The sequence below is a fragment of the Somniosus microcephalus genome, chromosome 22 (assembly GCF_052327205.1).
Source record: "Somniosus microcephalus isolate GS21.2 chromosome 22, FLI_Smic_1.0, whole genome shotgun sequence".
NCBI lineage: Eukaryota > Metazoa > Chordata > Chondrichthyes > Squaliformes > Somniosidae > Somniosus > Somniosus microcephalus.
In genome coordinates, this window is record NC_141008.1 from 35,472,274 (window position 1) to 35,492,467 (window position 20,194).

At 46.9% G+C, this 20,194-nt stretch overlaps 1 protein-coding gene across 4 annotated transcripts in view; it reads left to right on the forward strand.

Annotated features, from left to right (window-relative positions):
• tyw1 (tRNA-yW synthesizing protein 1 homolog (S. cerevisiae)) overlaps nt 1-20,194 on the forward strand; it is a 217,681-nt gene that overhangs the window by 13,947 nt on the left and 183,540 nt on the right. For all 4 annotated transcript variants that reach the window (XM_085964469.1, XM_085964470.1, XM_085964468.1 and 1 more), the window contains exon 7: nt 4,463-4,582. In XM_085964469.1, coding sequence (XP_085820595.1) covers nt 4,463-4,582 — 120 coding nt within the window. The remainder of the gene's footprint in view (nt 1-4,462; nt 4,583-20,194) is intronic.

The following is a 20,194-nucleotide window of genomic DNA, read 5'->3' on the forward strand; positions in this document are numbered from 1 at the left end:
CCCATTTTCACAGAATCACTGCTAAATGTCTAACTCGGGTATTGTTAACTTGAGTTCTAAAGCCAGCTCATCCTAGCGTAGCGATACACAAGACCTTTTCTCCCCCCCCCCCCCCCCCCCCCCCCCCACCTCCACCTGCCCCCCCACAAATGTGGGAAAACATGACCTCTCTCAAACTATCCTGTGGTTTCTGTAATCAGTGTGCTGTACAGAAGACCATATAACCACGTGCCAAAAAAAATGCAGTCACTTGTGCAGTGAGTGTTATATTACAGTGGGAGTTCACTATGCTCCTAAATTTTCTCTAATATGCAGACACTGGGAATAGAGAATAAATATTTCTAGCACTAATTTTTATGATCGCTATCTCCTGCAACATTGTTCAACATATTATTCCTAACTTGTTAGTTAAATACTGATATTGAGTAGTTTTATAAAAAATAATTTGGGGTTTGGGAGGTAAGAGGGAGACTCCTGGAATGGACCTCAGATTCAGTACCATCTAGTTGCCTGAATTGTTTTTCCATCCTCCTTTCACATCTACTGAGCTCTGTTCCTTCCTGCCAATAGCTCTCAATGGAATCACTTCTGAAGTTAGCTCTTTCTTTTGTAAGTGCTGACTTTCTACTTGGTGCAATTGAGTGCCAGTTGGCATCACTAAACATTGGCACTATCAAGTGAGGCTCCAACAATAGTGGAGAAGGGGAAACTGTTATTGACCACTGAAGCACTCTTTCTCACACCCGTAACCCTGAGAGGACTGACATTCATTACTGAAGGTACGAAACACTGTAGATACTGTAGTTAAGGGCAGTCCCTGGACTCCAACCTTCTGTCCAAGTGGCGTAGGCCATCTGCAGGCCACCAACAGCGAGGCAGTGCCAAACCACCATTGGCCTAGTAGCCCTGAACCTCAACCTTTCAGCAGTCCCAGACCACAGACTTGAACCATTGACCTGGCCCAGGACAGTGCCCATGTTTTAATCAATGGACTGTGCGTTGGTCCTGTTACCACAACTCAGACCATGACTACGACCCAGCAGACAGATCACCTCTTCTTTGGCCTCTAAGCGAGCCCAGCTCATTCAATTTCTCCCAGCCAACTCTGGATTCCTGGCTATAGGGTATGTCTTGGCCCCACTTGCTGGGCAGGCTCTGCACATTTTCCTTTGGTCATCGTTTAGACCATAGCACTTTATCTCTCATCAGTTTCCATCCAAATGGTATTTCCTTTAACTATGTATAGCTTAAGTTTGTACCTGTAACTTCAAGTCTATCTCCTTTATCCATTAACATGAACGTACATTGTCTTTCGGTCCCCCATTTAAAATTTTCATCCTCCTGCTTAAATCCATTCATAGCCTCACTCATCCTCATCTTTGTAATTTCCTCCAGCCCTACATTGCCCCCCCCCACACCAAATCGTCCGTTCCTCCTACTCTGGCCTCGTGCATCCCCCCTCCCTTTGCCCCATACTGGCGGCTGTGCCTTCAGCCACCTTGACCCTCCCTGTACTCCTCTGCTTCTCCACCTGTGGAGCCAACACAAATGCGTGTGGTAGGGAAGAAATGCAATAGGCCACAAGGATGAGATGTAGCAATAATCACTCTGACATTATATCAACTTACACCTCATCACATCTTCAGGAAGTCCCAAAGCACGTTGCAAATTTTTAAGTGCAGTCACCATTGCTGTGTTCACAAATGTCCTGCTTACCCATTGCCCTGTCCTTGCTGAGAGCTTGGGATCTCGGCTAATAGTGCTTTGGCGTTGCCTTGCTGTTGGTGATTATTGCTGCATCTCGTCCTTTTGTGGCCTGTTGCAATTCTTCACTACCACGAGCATTTTCAAATTTCCCTTTGGTAGGGCAATAAAAACGAGGCTTAGCCAGCATCACCAACATCCTGAGAATGAATTGAAAAAAAATTAATTTCAATTTCCAATTCGAGTGGCAGATTTTTGGAAGTGAAAAGAAATTTAAAGATGAGCATTTCTTAAACCTTTTTTCTCTCTTCCCCAGCATTGATGAGGCCTAATAAATTCAGGTTATTACAGCTAGTGCTTTTTAAATATTTAATTAATTGTATGGAGCACTTTGAGACATAACACTTGCATTTATATAGTGCGTTATCATGTTATCAATTTTAGCCACACTGAATTAAGTCTCACCCTTTTATTTGCTGAATCAATGCACACCATTGACTCCTGTCAGAGACACATTGGATCAGCATATGCATCATTGGCCATTGTAACTACACACCATCAATTTAAGACTAGCTGATTTACAAAGTCCTTGCGGTTTTGTGTTCCTTGTTAGCAAATCTTCTGCCGGTTGTTGAAATAGGCTAACGAAGCTGAAAAGTCTGTAACTGAACTCTGGCGTTCAACCTTTGTTGTGCTGTGAATATGTTGCGTTGCAGCTCGCTGTCTGTGTGCACTGTTCTCTCGCGCTGTCTGTGTGCACTGTTCTCTCGGTGTACCTGCTTTGAATTTGTTTCATACAGATGACTGCTTCAGGTCTAGTGTTTACAACCTATCAGTCAAAGCAACAATAAACAATAGGGGTGATTTCTTGATCCAGTGCTCCCAGCATCTTGGGAATCGTAGGTGCACAGTCTTCTACATTGTTCAAATTTAAAAAAAAAAAAAAAAAAAAAAATTTGAATGCACAAATAATGCATTTTGGTGAGATATTTTCATTACATATAAGACAGAATGGGATCTCGATCAGCAGTATGGAGAGAAGTTCTTAACTGAGAGGTATGTACAGGAAACTTTGTGCTATCCGGCACCGACGGGACCGAGCTGTTGCCGTCCCATCAAAACTGCCGGACAAACCAGCGCTAATGTTGAAACATACAGAGATTTTGAGCTCCGTATCTGGCAACAAACCCTGTTGCTTACAGCTTCTAAACAGTCGGCTGTACCTTGCAAGCGTCTCTAGCTTAGCAACAGCTTCAGCGAGACCTTGCAGAGCCTGACTGGTTGGAAAAAAAAAAGCAACGAAAAGAAAAAAAACCTAACGAAACGGCTCCTGATTTTTGCCGGTGGCTCGAACATTCCGGACAGTTAACCTCCGGATAAACCAAAGTTTCCTGTAATCAGTGGGCCTAATTTTGCTGTAGCAGTGCATCTAACGGTATCTGCCTTTAGTTAGACTTGCCCTTGCACGTTTAACTTTTCAAATTTTTTGCGTGGTAAGTTGCTGAAAGCACGAGCTGATAACGGCGCAGCAAGGGAAACCGGGCATCTGGCACCTGAGTGAACAGGGCAAGTAAATGTGTATCTCCTTAACCAGTCAGATTGAAGGATTGTGAAATTAACAGCACAAGATCTGAGAAGGCAGTGTAAGTTAGAGTGGGTGAATTCAATGTCAAACCAGGTACAGAAAGAGAAATAAAGAGAGGGAAAGAAAGATTGCATTAAGAGCGAGGGGGAAAAAAAAGACAAAGGAAAAGTAAAAAGAAAAACGTTTTAATTTTAAATTTAACATCTGTAAAACCTCCAACAACAATTAATACTTGAAGGAATGAGATTCCACACTTGTAATAGTTCATTTTCAGTGCCAGAAAGGTTGATTGGCAGTAATTAACAGTTATCACGTCGTTAAAAGGGTACTTGGACTGGAATGGGCAAGACTTTCGCTGGCGCAAATACAGCAACTTCACGCCATGCAATGCATTTCAGTCGAGAGCCAGACAGCACAACGCTGTTGTCGTGAAGCTAATGGCGGAGTGGCAACTTTTGGATTTTTGAGTTTAATCGCGCATCTGCCCCTTGAATGAAGTTGCTGTACCATTTGTGCATAAATAACGGGGAGTGTCATTAGCCTCACCATTATTTTGAGAGGAAAATCTGAGCCTGTGAGTTAGAACATGTGCTGTTGAAACTGATTTGAACAGGAATGGAGACAAAAAGAGCAGCTTCTCTCTCCGTTTTATTTAGAACCCAGTTCACCACACAGCTTGAGCGTACTATGCCATGTGGGAAAGAGAATGTAGTATCTATATACCATGGATGGATAGATCCTAGATCCTAATACACTTGTGACTTTGTTGTGTGTGATGTTATTTAGTCAGGTCCCTCCATTGGATAAATTCTGTGTCTAGTGAGTGCCTTGATTTATATCTTTTGTGAATTATTTCTTTGCCCTGATTTGTCACCACCTCCACAGATTTACCAGTAGTTTCGACAGGTCGTCAACATTCCTCTGTGACTTTAACATAATTCCGTAGCTGACCAATTGCATGTTTACTGTGGGTTTTTGTGTGCAAACTGGAAGTATCATAATTTGGTAAACTGGAATGCCTGAAGTGAGATTTTATTGCAAGTTGTTGTAGGTGAGGCGAGGCTTGTGGATGGATAAATCGCCACTTTGTTTGTTTGTATGATCCACAGTTAACTTTGGTTGATTTTGGTGAGTCTTATTCTCAGGTTTTGATTTGCTCTTAATCCCTTCCAGGAAGAAATGTTTGAGACGACAAGCGAGGAAGAATCTGGGGTGGAAGATGGTACTGAAGCTGCTTCTGTCATTGATGTAGAGGACCTGGGCAATGTTATGAACAACATGAAACGAGCAAAGGTATGGGCCCATTTATCACAGTACTGATGCAATCAACCAAGGTTGTCCTCAATCAATCAGAGCCCTGGCGCAAAACTAAACCGATTCAGGAAGACTGGATTTAATTAATTGCTTTCAGTACAAAATATAGATTGCCTTCATTTTTATGTTACATTTTCTCCGTCTGTGGTGAAAAGTGGCCCTGGCATAAATTTTCATTTATGATTTTTGAAGTTCAGAGATCTGTGTTATTGGTTGATGGATGAGACTTATGATAGAAAGCTGTCGTTTATAAAGATTTGTTTCAGCCAACTTAAAGGAATTTTCAAAGATAAGCTTCGTAATGGCCTTATCCTAGAGTTTCCCAATTGAAAGTCCCAAATAAAAATTTTCCTACGGACTTTCTCATTTTAAGTGTCCAAAACTGCCTGTTAGGCTTGCCTGTAACCTTTGACCTTGACGCCGTCACTTTAAGAGGATTTCCAAGGTTAATCTGAACTTTGAGGTGTACCACTCGACCCGTCACAGAGAAGTGTTGAAAAGCTGCTTGGAGTTGCAAGCTCTGGCCAGCGGCGGGCATGGCGCAGTCTTGTTTATTTTTAATGTCAGCCTTTCCCTGCCATGTTTCCTGCTGTGCGAGGGAAGATATTGTGAGGTTGGCTTCTAAATTAAAAATATTCTGCTGGCTTTATTTTTATTATGAGCGGTATATAAGGTGGTGGATGGGGGGAGACTCACACCTCAGGAACGTTGTGGGATATATATTCACAATCCTTTATTCAAGGGTTCAGGTTTGCAGCCTAATATTAAGGCTCAGCTGCTTGATTCACCCCATAAAGTTTCTTGCGGAATTGGGTGAGCTGCTTTCTTACAGGGGAGAAATGTTTAAAAAAAAAACTATCATGCAGACTTTGCCAAAAGATAAAATAATTGTGTATTCCTGTTGAGCCTGCTTTTTTTGTTTCTCCCTCCCTCCCCAACACCAATATTTGCTCATCCATTAAGCCCATTTGTTCTTGGGTCTATTTTATTTACTGTACTGCCTCTTCGAATTGTATCGCAATCCTCTTTATTTTTCCATGCATTGGTTAAAGAGCTTTACAGATTGGAATGTGCTCGTCAGTAGCACCGGGCAGGAATACAAATGAAATGCATATACACGTATGAAGATAAGAATAATCAATGCCAGTTGTACAGTATTCACAGAAAAACCAACAGTTGTGGACAGCATTGATTTTTTTCAGTCACATTGTACATTACATGGTGCAACAAAAATAATATATTTATGGCTAGTTTTAGTTAGTGGCTGCCCCTGTAAATCCAGTCACTGTACATAAGCAGTGTCTGTTACAAGAAGATCTTTGAGCTGAAACTTGACAGGAAATGACAAGAGATTCCAGTTAACTCCCGTAGTCAGAAAAGATTGTAAGTAAAAGACTGATTAGATTGCGAGTCTTGATACTCGAGGCTTTCTACTGTAACTATTCACTGGTAGATTATTTTCTTTTTAATTGTTTAATAAATATGTTTAATACCTTAAACTAAAACAAGTATGTTCTGATGCGATGCTCCAATGCTTTCAAAGTGAGAACTTATGGAGGCTTAATCTAGTTCAGCACCTTTTTTATAGCAATGATCAAACAGATATACAAACAGATATAAAAACAGAAAATGCTGGAAATACTCAGCAGGTCAGGCAGCATCTGTGAAGAGAGAAACAGAGTTAACGTTTCGGGTCAATGTCCTTTTGTCAGAACTGGAAAAAGTTACAGATGTAACAGGTTTTAAGCAAGTGCAGGGAAAGGGGGGGAGGGGAGGAAAGAACAAAAGGGAAGGTCAGTGATAGGGTGGAAGGCAGGAGCGAGTAAATGACAAAAGGGATGATAGTACAAAGCAAAAGGAGATGGTAATGGGACAAGTTGTCGTCGTCGTACGTGTTTACACACTGTTCCCTTTAGGGAACTGTATGAAGTGGTGGAAGGATTTCTGGCCGCGTTAACGCTCCTTCCATGACTGTAACCATCTACATACCAGCCATTAGGGTGGTTAGTTCTATGGCGGGAGGGCTTTACGGGCTCCCACAACCCATATGAGGGGGGAGGGGGGGAGGAGGGGGGGGGGGGGGCCACCCACACCCACACCCACACCCACCCATGGATGCAAGTATCCCGCTGGATGTCAACCCAGAATTTAGAGCCGGAGCTCCAACTCCACTTGCCGGGACTGTCTGGAGCGGGGTTCGAAACCCTACACCTTCTGGCCCAGCGGCGGGGATGCTACCGCTACGCCAAAGGCCCACTCCTGATGGGACAAGTAAAGAAACAAAAGATGAGTCTAGAAGGGGTGTAAATGGGAATGGCAGGACAGCTGCCATGTGAAAAAATAGGGGCCGAGGTTACAGTCTGAAATTGTTGAACTCGATGTTGAGTCCAGAAGGCTGTAAAGTGCCTAATTGAAAGATGAGGTGCTGTTCCTCGAGCTTACGTTGAGCTTCCGTGGAACAGTGTAAGAGGCTGAGGATGGTGAGGTCTGAGTGGGAGTGGAGCGGAGAATTAAAGTGACAGGCGACCAGAAGCTCGGGGTCACGCGTACGGACTGAACGGAGGTGTTCCACAAAGCGGTCACCCAATCTGTGTTTGGTCTCCCCAATGTAGAGAAGACCGCATCGTGAGCAGCGAATACAGTATACTAAATTACAAGAAGTACAAGTAAATCGCTGTTTCACCTGGAAGGAGTGTTTGGGGCCCTGGACAGTGGGAACGGAGGAGGTAAAAGGGCAGGTGTTGTATCTCCTGCGCTTGCACAGGAAGGTGCCGTGGGAAGGGGAGGGGGTGTTGTGGTGATTTGAGGAGTGGACCAAGGTGTCATGGAGGGAGCGATCCCTTTGGAATGCTGAAAGGGGAGGGGAAGATGTGTTTGGTGGTGGGATCACGCTGAAGGTGGCGGAAATAGCGGAGGATGATCTGTTGAATGTGGAGGCTGGTGGGGTGAAGGGTGGGAGGGGATGGGGTGAGAGCAGAAGTGTGGGAAATGGAACTGACATGGTCGAGGGCCTTGGTAAAGGGGAATCCTCGGTTGAAGAAAAAGGAAGCACTAGCATGGAAGGTGGCATTGTCAGAGCAGATGTGACTGAGAAACTGGGAGAATGGAATAGAGTCCTTACAGGAAGCGTGGTGGGAGGAAGTGTAGTCCAGGTAGCTGAGGGGTTGTAGTGGATGTTTGTTGATCACTATCTCCATTTATGGGGATAGGTTAAGTTGAGGAAGGAAAGGGAAGAGTCGGAGATGGACCATGTGGAGGTGAGGGAAGGGTGGAAATTGGAAGCAAAGGAATTACCAAACAGAGTTTGCTTTTTGTTTTCTTGGGCATGTAGGGGGTGGCGTGTGCCCAGTCAGCTCTGCCCCTGACTGTCCCTGAGCGGTTCGAATCGCTCCCACACCCCTGGGTTCTAGACACCGGACTTTGATACAGGCGGCGATACAGAAAAAACGAGTAGACAGCTGGTTCGGTGCAAGAAAACCATAATTTTTATTAAAGGCAAAACAAACAAAATCACAATACTGAGAATTACTAAGATAATTACAGGCATATAAAAACAATACACTTATTTGGGAATGGGGAACACATAGCACATCGAGGGAACAAACACATTAAAATCCCCTTATCCTTATCCCACCCCCAATACCTAACTAGATTAAGCTATGAGGGGCCAGGGATTCATGCTCACCAATTCGAAACCTGTTGACTTATAACTGGTTGTGAGTTTTGGGGTCCACTCTTGCTGTCCTTTGGGGTGTGTTGTTGCCACGTGGTCACAGGGCGCGGCGATGGAGTTGTTTGTGCGAAGCACCCTCCTTTTCCTCAGTTAACGTCTTCGTTGAGTCGCGATGGGTCTTTTTTATCGGGCGGTTTGGTCACTGACGGGTTTTATAACGGTTGGGGCTCGGTTGGCGGTTTATATCGTCAATATGCTTTTACTACCCATGCTTTGAACACCAACTTATTCATCAAACGCCAGCTTATAACTAGGCCGTTTGTCCCCCAATGCGTCTTTCCGCTGCCCTTCTCTGCCTTTACCGGTTTACTGTTTTCTTCGTCTCGTCTCGTCTGCCCGTTTGTGGCCCCGTATGTCCTGTGCTTGTTTGAATCGGGTCTCGTTCTCCTCCCGCGTTCGGCCCTCGGTGTAGTAATGGGCGTCCTTGGTGTTGAGCGGCGCGGGGAGCGAGAAGAGAGCCCACCACTAGGCCAGGGCACGAGCGAAGAGCAAGCGGCAAGAGCAAGAGAGAGCTTGGCCACCGGTGGGCCTACAATTATACCCGGTTCTTCATCCCTTATCTGCGCCCCAAATCAGGTCAGTCCTTTGTCTAACTTTTGGCGGGCTCGTCCAAAATGATTACGGTTATCTACTTTAACGGCTTTTAGGGCGGTTGTCTCCTGGTTTAATGACTTCGATATCCTGGCTGTTTGTTATTTATGAAATTTAATTGTCCTTATCCTGGCTTGATGGCTACTGTGAGCTGTTACCGATTATGTATGCAGAAACTTAATGGCCTTGATTAGGCCCATTCTGACTTGATCTGTTCCAAGGTGAATGAATGCATATTCTGTGTTTACCTAGCTGTCTGGCTTCACAAAATCTTTCACAGATTCATACATGTTAGGTTTCGTTTCAGGTTTTGAAAGTGCTTGCCTTTTGCAGGGCCTTGCTTTTAAAATCCTGTACGTTTTGGTCACGAGGTTACAGAAGCCATTTTGGGTGCCCTTTTTTAATAACTTGTCCATACAGGGTCCCTTTATCCATAACTTTTGGGGAATGTGGGAATTTTGAGAACCCTACAGGCACATTATTGAAAAGTTACCCAGATCATGAGGCAAGAATAGACGCTCGGAAGTGTGGAGGCTGGGATTGATGCATGACTGTCATCTAAGATATTAGAGTTGAAATAATATAGGATAAAAAGAGGCAAAAATTCTAGCACCTGGTACAATATCGCCATTGTTATAAAACAGTTCATCCTTTGACTCGCAGTGACCCAGGCCAAGGGAACTCTGCTGGTATATTTAAATAAAAATCTTGTAGCCAGCTTGTGCCCATCTCCAGATGTCACAGTTCAAAGTGGCACAGATTTATAAGCAATCCTTTTCTTTTTGCCAAAAAAAATCACCAGCATTCTATATTATATCTAAATCTGCAGTTGTAGTTTCAAACAAGTATGGTTTTCCCTAATTCTGCGCCATATCATTCAACATATTGGCCCGGATCTTGTGGTCAGTGGCAAATGAACGGCGCTTGCCGTTCATTACACTTACACTTACCCACAAACTTTCTGTGGGCTTTTGCACTGGAATTTGCGGCACCTGCTACAGAGCATCTGGGACCTGTGTGAACAGGCCGAGCAACTGTGTATCTCGTTAACCAATGAGAGACGCAGAATCTGAACCAAAAAGTGTCAGTTAGAATAGTTAATTCAATGCCAAATCATGTACAGAAAGCAAAATTTGAGAAAAAGAAAGATGGGAATAAGAGAAAGATAAAAAGGACAGGGAAAAAAAGTTTAAAAAAAATAAAAATTATTTATTTTTTAATTTTTAAAATCTCCAACAATAATTAAAATCTGAAGGAATGAAACTCCACACTTGTAATTTTCAGTGCCAGAGAGGTTGTTTGGAGTAATTAACAATTATCACGCAGTTAAAAATTCACTTACACCGGAATGGACAAGCCCTATCTTTTTCTGGCATGTTTAGTGGGTATCTATCATGTAAGTAGCACAAATTCATGCCCTTCCATGTATTCCAATGCCGAGCCTCTCGCCAAGGTACCGGTGTAGCGAAGCTTCTGGAGGAGCAAAGCAACTTCCTGATTTTCGCATTTAACGGCGCATGTGCGATCGCCGGTTTGCTGTCCAATTTACACTTTAGTAACAGTGAGCTTCACCTTTATTTTTACAGCAAAATCCAGGCCATTGCAGTAGCAGGGGTCCCAGAACAGATTCCTGTGTAACAACACTGGTTACCTTATGCCCAGACAGCGCACTTTCCACCCTTTAGTCTCAATCAGTCAAAGCAATTTATCAACTATTCCATGAGTCTCAAATTTCCCTGTCGGAAAATCCAGCTGAACTGGATTTACTATATTATTTTTGTCCACTTCGTTATTCTCAAGGAATTCCAGTAGGTTTATCGGGTATGCTCTATTGCTGCTAAAACCCATATTTTTGATAGCTGTGCTTTTTAAATATTCATTTACAGAGTATTGTAGAATACAGTCAAGCATTTTCCCTCTGTGGATGTTAGGCTAACTGGCCTGTGATTACCAGGTTCAAGCCGGGCTCCTCCAGTTTTGAATATTGGAACTACATTTGCCATCTTCCAGTCCTCAGCTACTTCTCCAGGATTTATGGAACTCTTGGAATGGTGGTGGACCATTAAACAACTAACAGGAGGAGGAGGCTCCATCAATATCCCCATCCTCAATGATGGGGGAGCCCAGCACGTGAGTGCAAAAGACAAAGCTGAGGCATTTACAACCATCTTCAGCCAGAAGTGCCGAGTGGATGATCCATATCGGCCTCCTCCTGAGGTCCCCATCACCACAGAAGCCAGTCTTCAGTCAATCTTGATAGCACGTGGAGTGAATCAAAAACGGCTGAGCGCACTGGATACAGCAAAGGCTGTGGGCCCCGACAACATCCCGGCTGTCGTGCTGAAGACTTGTGCTCCAGAACTAGCTGCGCCTCTAGCCAAGCTGTTCCAGTACAGCTACAACACTGGCATCTAACCGACAATGTGGAAAACTGCCCAGGTATGTTCTGTCCACAAAAAACAGGACAAATCCAATTTGGCCGCCCCATCAGTCTTCTCTTAATCATCAGCAAAGTGATGGAAGTTGTCATCGACAGTGCTAACAAGTATCTCTTACTCACCAATAACCTGCTCACTGATGCCCAGTTTGGGTTCCGCCAGGACCCCTCGGCTCCAGACCTCATTACAGCCTTTGTCCAAACATGGACAAAAGAGCTGAATTCCAGAGGTGAGGTGAGGTGAGAGTGACTGCTCTTGACATCAAGGTGGCATTTGACCGAGTGTGGCATCAAGGAGCCCTAGTAAAACTGAAGTCAATGGGAATCGGGGGAAAACGCTCCACTGGTTGGAGTCATACCTAGCTCAAAGGAAGATGGTTGTGGTGGTTGGAGGTCAATTGTCACAGCCCGAGGACATCGTTGCAGGAGTTCCTCAGGACCGTGTCCTAGGCCCAACCATCTTCAGCTGCTTCATCAATGACCTTCCCTCCAACATAAGGTCAGAAGTAGGGATGTTCGCTGATGACTGCACAGTGTTCAGTGCCATTCGCAACTCCTCAGATAATGAAGCAGTCCATGCCCGCATGCAGCAAGACCTGGATGACATTCAGGCTTGAGCAGATGTGACAAGTAACATTCGTGCCAGGCAATGAGTATCTCCAAAAAGCGAGCGTCTAACCACCGCCCCATGACATTCGACGGCATTACCATCGCCGAATCCCCCACCATCAATATCCTGGGGTCAACATTGACCAGAAAGTTAACTAGACCAGCCACATAAATACTGTGGCAACAAGAGCAGGTCAGAGGCTGGGTATTCTGTGGCGAGTGTTTCACCTCCTGACTCCCCAAAGCCTTTCCACCATCTACAAGGCACAAGTCAGGAGTGTGATGGAATCCTCTCCTCTTGCCTGGATGAGTGCAACTCCAACAACAGTCAAGAAGCTTGACACTATCCAAGACAAAGCAGCTGGCTTGATTGGCACCCATCCACCACCTTAAACATTCACTCCCTCCACCACCGGCGTACCGTGGCTGCAGTTTGTACCATCTACAAGATGCACTGCAGCAACTCGCCAAGGCTTCTTTGGCAGCACCTCCCAAACCCGTGACTTCTACCACCTAGAAGGACAAGGACGAGGGCAACAGGCGCATGGGAACACCACCACCTGCAAGTCACACACCACCCTGACTTGGAAGTATATTGCCGATCCTTCATTGTCACTGCGTCAAAATCTTGGAACTCCCTCCTTAACAGCACTGTGGGAGTACCTTCACCACACAGACTGCAGCGGTTCAAGAAGGTGGCTCAGCACCACCTTCTCGAGGGCAACTAGGGATGGGCAATAAATGCTGGCCTTGCCAGCGACGCCCACATCCCATGAACAAATTAAAAAAATCCTCCTTTAATTCTTTGAGGATTTTAGGATGCATGTCATCTGCCCCAAGAGTTTTGTGAATATTTAATCCTTCCAGTTTCTGCATGACACAATTTTTACCCACTTCTATATGTTATGGGTCACTTAGCCCCACTTACCGTGTCTGGAATGTGCCCATAGTCTTCCTTTGTGAAAACTGATGTGAAGAATCCATTTGATCACTTAATGGATAAAATCATTTATCTGCCATACCCATATCATTGCATATTATAACCCAATTTGTCATTTAATGGACCTACCTGTTTGATCTTTCTTCTACTCTTAACGTTGCCATCAGTGATTTATGTCTCTACATCTGTTACTTTGTCTTCAGGTGTCCTCAGTTGACTTTTCTAAGTACCTTAACCCTCTTTTTAATTTCCATGTATCTTTTAAAGTGAATGTAAAGTAAACTTGCTGGTGTCAGCCTGAAAGATGCTTCCTTTTGATCAGTGCAATGAAGACTACGGAAGTACTCGATCATTTTAGGCTTAGGGAAGGTTTTCTGCTTCTTTTAAGATTTTTATTCTTCCCTGATCCTTCTAAAAAATCAAACAAAATATAAATGCCAAACTTGAAGGAGTTCCTAGTGCAAAAAATGCTATATTAAAACTGGCAATTGAACTAAGTCAGCGAATAGTATATTTGTAATTTCAGAGCGAGTAAACTTTGCAGATTGTTTAATAAATTCCATAAACTTTTCCTGGTGGGCGTTTTTTTTTTTTAAAAAAAAAGCAACATTTCTTGACAACCTGACTGGAAAAAATCTGAATCAAATTAATGACTGACATTTTTCCATTGATTCATAGTGGTGACAGAGAGGCAGTAAGAGAACCAGATTTGTGTCATGGTCTTCGACCTCAGTGACACTTGTCAAATATGGCCAGTAGTCTGCTTACCTTGTGCTGTCTTTCTTGAGTGCTTAATTTGAGGTCTCCAGTGGTAGATCATTGGTCACTTGATTGCTGTGTTCAGTTGCATCCTGATAAACTCTGTAAGCGTGCGACTTTAGTGGCTATGAACAAAGATACTGTGCTAATAAATATGTTTACAACAATTATCTGCCTGTTCATATCTAACATGCGTCACAAATTTGTCATGCCTGGAGATGTTCACAAAAGATTTTTGCCTGTTCTTTTCACTTGGAGGCTGCTTCAAGCTTATAAATTTGGAAAGTTATAAATAAATCCCCAATGCATCAAATGCTGGTAAAGTTGTCTGTGCAGTTTTAATAAATGGATTGCAGATTGAGATTTGTTTTGTTTTCCTGTACAAATGTCAGTACTCTCTCTGGACACAGGCGGTGCTGTTACTCCTACAAACTCCTGTCTCCCAGTTCGGTTTCCCCTGACACTAAGTGGCGCTGCTGTTCCTTTCCCAGGTCTGCTTTTGGCCCTCACAAAATTTTAAAGTAGTGTGGCGGAGCCACCAAAGGACTCGGAGCGGTTGTACATAATTCCTGTAACAGCAATGTAGTTCCAGCCTGTGTCTGTACCTTTTTAATTACACCGTTTAACTGTACTATGTCTAGTTACCTTTACAGCGCGGTTTCAACGTGATGATGTCGTCATGCCGTTCGTCACGTGATCCCCCAATGGCGTGAAGAACGTGATGACCTCATGACGTCCGCTTTCGGACCAGAGGAGCAGTCCTCGTGGAGCCTTCAAAGAGAGCAGACCTGTATTCGATGTATTCCAGCAGTTTCCAGTTAAAACCTGTTTTGTTCCATTAAAGTTCGTTATTTTGATTGCCTGAGTCGAACTCAGTCTTTTCATTAGGAACCTCCGTTCCTACATTGGTGACCCCGACTTTCGTGAACAGTTTTCGCGGAGGATCTTCAGCATGGACACGAACGCCGTGACTCTGAAACTGCCACAGTTCTGGGAGCAACAACCAGACGCCTGGTTTATCCAGGCTGAAGCCCAGTTCGCCATCAGGAACATCGTCGCGGATCAGACCCGTTATTACTACGTGGTCTCCGCCCTCGACAGCGCAACTGCCTCACGGATCATCAGCCTCCTCGGTAGTCCTCCTACTGACAGCAAGTATGATACGATAAAGGCGCGGTTGCTACAGGTCTTCGGGCTCTCGAAGTCAGAGCGTGCTCGCCGGCTCATCACGATGCCTGGCCTCGGGGACTCCAAACCGTCCGAGCTCATGAGCCAAATGCTCACGCTCTTGGGTGCCGAACCGGAATGCTTCCTCTTCCGGGAGCTTTTCCTCTACCAAATGCCGGAGCAGGTACGGGTTGCCCTAGCCAGATCCGACATTACAGACTGCGCCGAGCTTGCTGCCGAAGCCGATAAGATTTTTACTGTAACCCAGCAGTGCTGCGCGGCCACGAGGCGCCCATCCCCCACAGACGCGGTTCCAGCTTCTCCTGCAGCGGGCTGGTGCTCCTACCACGCCCGTTTTGGCGCGAAAGCACGACGCTGCTGCTCCCCCTGCAGTTTTTCGCCCAAAAAAACCCCAAAGCTCCTGCAGCGTTCCTGGCGAAGGAGGACCGGGTCTAACGGGCGCTCCGCGGTTGCGATGGTTGTAGGATCTACGGGGAAACTTCTTTATATCACCGATTCCCATTCGGGTCGATGTTTCCTTTGTGACGCTGGGGCGCAGTGTAGCATTCTACCTGCGTCGAATCTCGATATGCAAGCTGGGAACCACGGTTTTTCCCCTCGTGGCGGCTAATGGCGCAGCAATTCGAACTTACTGAAAGCGGCGGGTCCAAGTCTGTTTCGGCGGTCAGTGCTTCTGTTGGGAATTCGTCACGGCCACAGTCTCTCAGGCCATCCTAGGGGCGGATTTTCTGTGTGCCAACGGCCTCCTCGTCGATGTCCGGCACCGCCGGTTGATCAACACGGCCACCTTCCACTCGATTCCGTGCTACCACGGTACCACCGTGGCGCGCTCTATTGCCTGCACTTTCCCTCCTCCGGATGACTTCACTCGGCTCCTCGGAGAGTTTCCGGAGCTGACGAGGCCCACTTTCTCCTCTTCGGCCACGAAGCATGGTGTTGAACATCATATCACCACTACTGGCTCCCCGGTTTATGCGCGGGCTAGAAGGCTCGAACCCGGCAGGCTCGCGGCTGCGAAAGCAGAGTTCGACACGATGGAGCGGCTCGGGATCATTCGCCGATCCAATAGTCCCTGGTCTTCGCCTCTCCACATTGTTCCGAAACCAGGCGGCGGCTGGCAGCCATGCGGCGACTACCGATGCCTGAACGATGCCGCCACTCCTGATCGGTACCCGATTCCGCATATTCAGGATTTCTCGGCCCATTTGGCGGGAAATTCTATCTTTTCTAAAGTCTACCTTGTCCGGGGGTATCACCAGGTTCCCGTGCACTGCAAGATGTCCCGAAAACCGCAGCCATCACCCCTTTCGGCCTCTTTGAGTTCCTGCGGATGCCATTTGGCTTGAAGAACGCGGCACAAGCTTTCCAGCACTTAATGGACTCCGTGCTCCGAGACCTAAGCTTCATTTTCGTCTAGCTTGACGACATTCTCATCGCCAGTGCTAGCAAGGAAGAGCACATCTCCCATTTGCGTACCCTCTTTACGCGCCTCAGCCAGCACGGTTTAATCATCAACCCGGCCAAGTGCCAGTTCGGCCTGCAGCAGATCGATTTCTTGGGACACCGCATAACATTGGACGGCGCCGTCCCCTTAATGACGAAGGTGGAAGCGGTTACCTCTTTCCCGCGCCCACCAACCGTCAAGGCCCTGCAAGAGTTCCTGGGGATGGTCAACTTCTATCACCAATTCGTCCCTAAGGCGGCTCAGCTTATGCAACCCTTGTACGGGGTCCTCAAGGGCAAGTCCGGTAAGGATCCAATCAGCTGGACAGCCGAGATGGACCAGGCGTTCGTCAACACCAAGAGCGCCTTGGCCAACGCAACCATGCTGGCGCACCCACTTCCAGGTGCCACCATCGCCCTTGCCACGGACGCGTCAGACTACGCCATCGGCGCAGTGCAAGAGCAATGGGTCAACGGCACGCGGCAACCGCTGGCGTTTTTCAGCCGACAACTATGGAAAAATGAAAAAAAATACAGCACCTTCGATCGGGAGTTACTGGCCCTTTTCCTAGCCATTCACCATTTCCGGTTCTTATTGGAAGGATGTCCCTTCACAGCTTTTGTCGACCACAAGCCTCTAACGTTCGCCATGGCCAAGACCGCCGAACCGTGGCCCGCTCGTCAACAATGTCACCTGACGTTTATTTCCGAATTTACCACGGATATTCAACATGTGTCTGGTAAGGACAGCCTGGTGGCGGATTGCCTCTCCCGGGCGACGGTTCACCTGGGGATCGACTACGCCCTCATGGCTGCAGATCAGGCCTCGGACTCCGAGGTCCAATCATACAGAACCGTCCCCTCTAGTTTCCAAGCGACCGACGTCACTTTCCAGGCCGCAGGAGTCACGCTCCTTTGCGACGTCTCCATGGGCGTTCCCTGACCTATCGTGCCGGTCGCATGGCGCCGGAAGGTGTTTGATGCCATACACGGGTTGTCACACCCTGGGATGAAGGCTTCACAATGGCTTATGTCGGCGAAGTTTCGTCTGGAAAGGTATGCACCTTGATGTCCGTGACTGGGCCAATACCTGCGTAGTCTGCCAGAAGGCCAAGGTCCAGTGTCATGTTAAAGCTTTGGCTATGTCGCTGTTGCGGAGCGTCGTTTCGACCACGTGCATGTGGACCCTGTGGGGCCGCTTCCGCCTTCTCATGGTTATACGCATCTCCTCACCATGGTGGACCGCACCACTAGGTGGCCAGAGGCAATTCCTTTGGTTTCCACCACTTCGGCAGACGTCACTAGAACGTTCATCTCCTGTTGGGTTGCCCGTTTCGGGGTACCGGCGGACATCTCTTCCGACCGTGGGCCACAATTTTCCTCGGAGCTTTGGAACGCTGTAGCTCAGGGGCTCGGCACCAAACTTCATCGCACCACCGCCTATCATCCACAGGCGAATGGCCTTTGCGAGCGATTCCACAGGTCGCTTAAAGCCGCCTTTCAGGCCAGTCTTCAAGGTGCAGGATGGGTGGACAGACTTCCATGGGTCCTTTTGGGTCTTCATACGGCGCCCAAAGAAGACCTGCAATCATCCTCAGCCGAACTCTTCTACGGCCAGCCTCTCCGAGTACCAGGGGATTTCCTCCCTTCTCCCACAGAGCCATGGTCCGCCTCCCAGCAACTCGTTAGCCACCAGGAAGCGGCCAGATGCTTCGCTCCGGTGCCTACATCAAATCACGGCTTACAGAACTCCCATGTGCCAGCGGAACTGAAGAATGCTGAGTATGTATTCATCCGCCACGACGCTCAACGGGATCCGCTCAAGCCCCCTTACACTGGTCCTTTCCGCGTCATCGAACCAGGAGACAAATCCTTTTCGGTCGACATCGGAGGAAAGCCGGATCACATTTCGGTGGACCGATTGAAGCCGGCTCACCTGGACCTGGACCACCCAGTCGTTGTCGCTCAACCGCTGAAACGTGGCTGACCGCCCGCAGCCGCCGTGCCAGATCAACCAAAACCGCCCGCCAACTCGACCACGCTCGCCGCGCCTGCTCAACCATAATCGCCTGCCAGCTCGACCACCGGTCATCAACTTCCTCTGCCAGGTTATCAAAGTCGATCAGACAGACTTGTCAGACCTCCTCCTCGTCTCACTTTTTCTGTTAAAGACAATTCTGGGGGGGCGCATGTGGCGAAGCCACCAAAGGACTCGGAGCGGTTGTACATAATTCCTTTAACAGCAATGTAGTTACAGCCTGTGTCTGTACCTTTTTAATTAGACTGTTTAACTGTACTATGTCTAGTTACCTTTACAGCGCGGTTTCAACGTGTTGATGTCATGCCGTTCGTCACGTGATCCCCCCCCCCCCCCCCCCCCCCCAATGGCGGGAAGAACGTGATGACGTCATGATGTCAGCTTTCGGATCAGAGGAGCAGTCCTCGTGGAGCCTTCAAAGAGAGCAGACCTGTATTCGATGTATTCCAGCAGTTTCCAGTTAAAACCTGTTTTGTTCCATTAAAGTTCGTTATTTTGATTGCCTGAGTTGAACTCAGTCTTTTCGTTAGGAACCTCCATTCCTACAGTAGGAATTTAGGCAGAAATAAAAGTTGATAAAATGTAAGTTTTATTAACTTTTATTTCTTTTTTTTTTCCATCACTGCTCATCTCATCTGCCTTTGCAGGCCCTGGTCTCCCCTCTTTCTGCTAACAACCACTGCCCCCCCCTCCCCTGCTATTTTTTTCCACTGTTTTGGGCTTTGGGTGTCTCACCTTGGACCACTTGCTACTTCCTGGCCCGATTTTGGTCTTTGTGGCAGTTGCAACAGGAGCTATCGCCTCTTCCCTTGCAACCTTAGGCCTTGGGCTTCTGGCACTAAGCTGACAAACCAGCAATTACTTCTTTAAATTGCTTTGTAGCACTACTCTCTTTTCATAATGTTTGAAGGTTTAAGGGTTAGGCTGGTTGGGGAGGAGTGGGGTAAAGGGGGAGAGCATGTTGCATAGTGGGGTGAGGCTTGGGTAGCAAGGTGGGTCGTGGGTATTAGGTCAGTGCAAGGATGGGGAGAGAGGTGATCAGGCTTGCGATGGTCTGCACAGAGCGGGATTAAAATGGAGTGTACTACAGAGTGTTTTATTTGGGAAGAGTGGGAAGGAGTTGCTGCTTTTTGCCTACACTACTTGTAGTGCTTTGTGTTACAGGTAGATATTTAATTTCAGTACCCATAACTTAATCTAGATCAAATAAGTAGTCCAGAAACTACACACTAAACTAAGTTACCTAATTACAAATTTAATTAAATAAAACAAGGCCATATAGGGATGGCAGTGCAGGTGGTGTGCCACAACTGCCGCATGTGGGAGTTTGTGGAGAGCATTGTGATCCCGGACAACCACCTTTGCAGTAAGTGCCTGCATCTTGAGGAACTTCAGCTCAAGAGTTTTTCAGCTGGAGTCTGAGGTGCAGATATTGCAGGGCATCAGGGATGGGGAGAGTTATCTGGACACTTTGAAAGCAGTCACACCCCTTAGGTTAGGTGGTGGTACAGATCTGGTTAGTGGTCAGGGACAGGAGGGTGTGACTGCAACTCGGGCAGGTAAGGGGACTCCAGGTGCAGTGCTGGAGGAGCCTCAGCCTTTGCCCTTGTCCAACAGGTATGAGGTTCCTGCCGCCTGTGTGGATGAGGGAAAAACCTGCAGGATGGATGAGCAAGCTGACCGTGGTACCATGGTGCAGGAGGTCATTCAAGTAGGGGGAGTGAAAGGGAATGTAGTTGTGGTAGGGGACAGTATAGTCCGGGGGATAGATACTGTTCTCTGCAGAAAGTTCCGAAGGTTGTGTTGCCAGGGTTAAAGACGTCGCCTCGCGGCTGGAGGAGTACTTGGAGTGG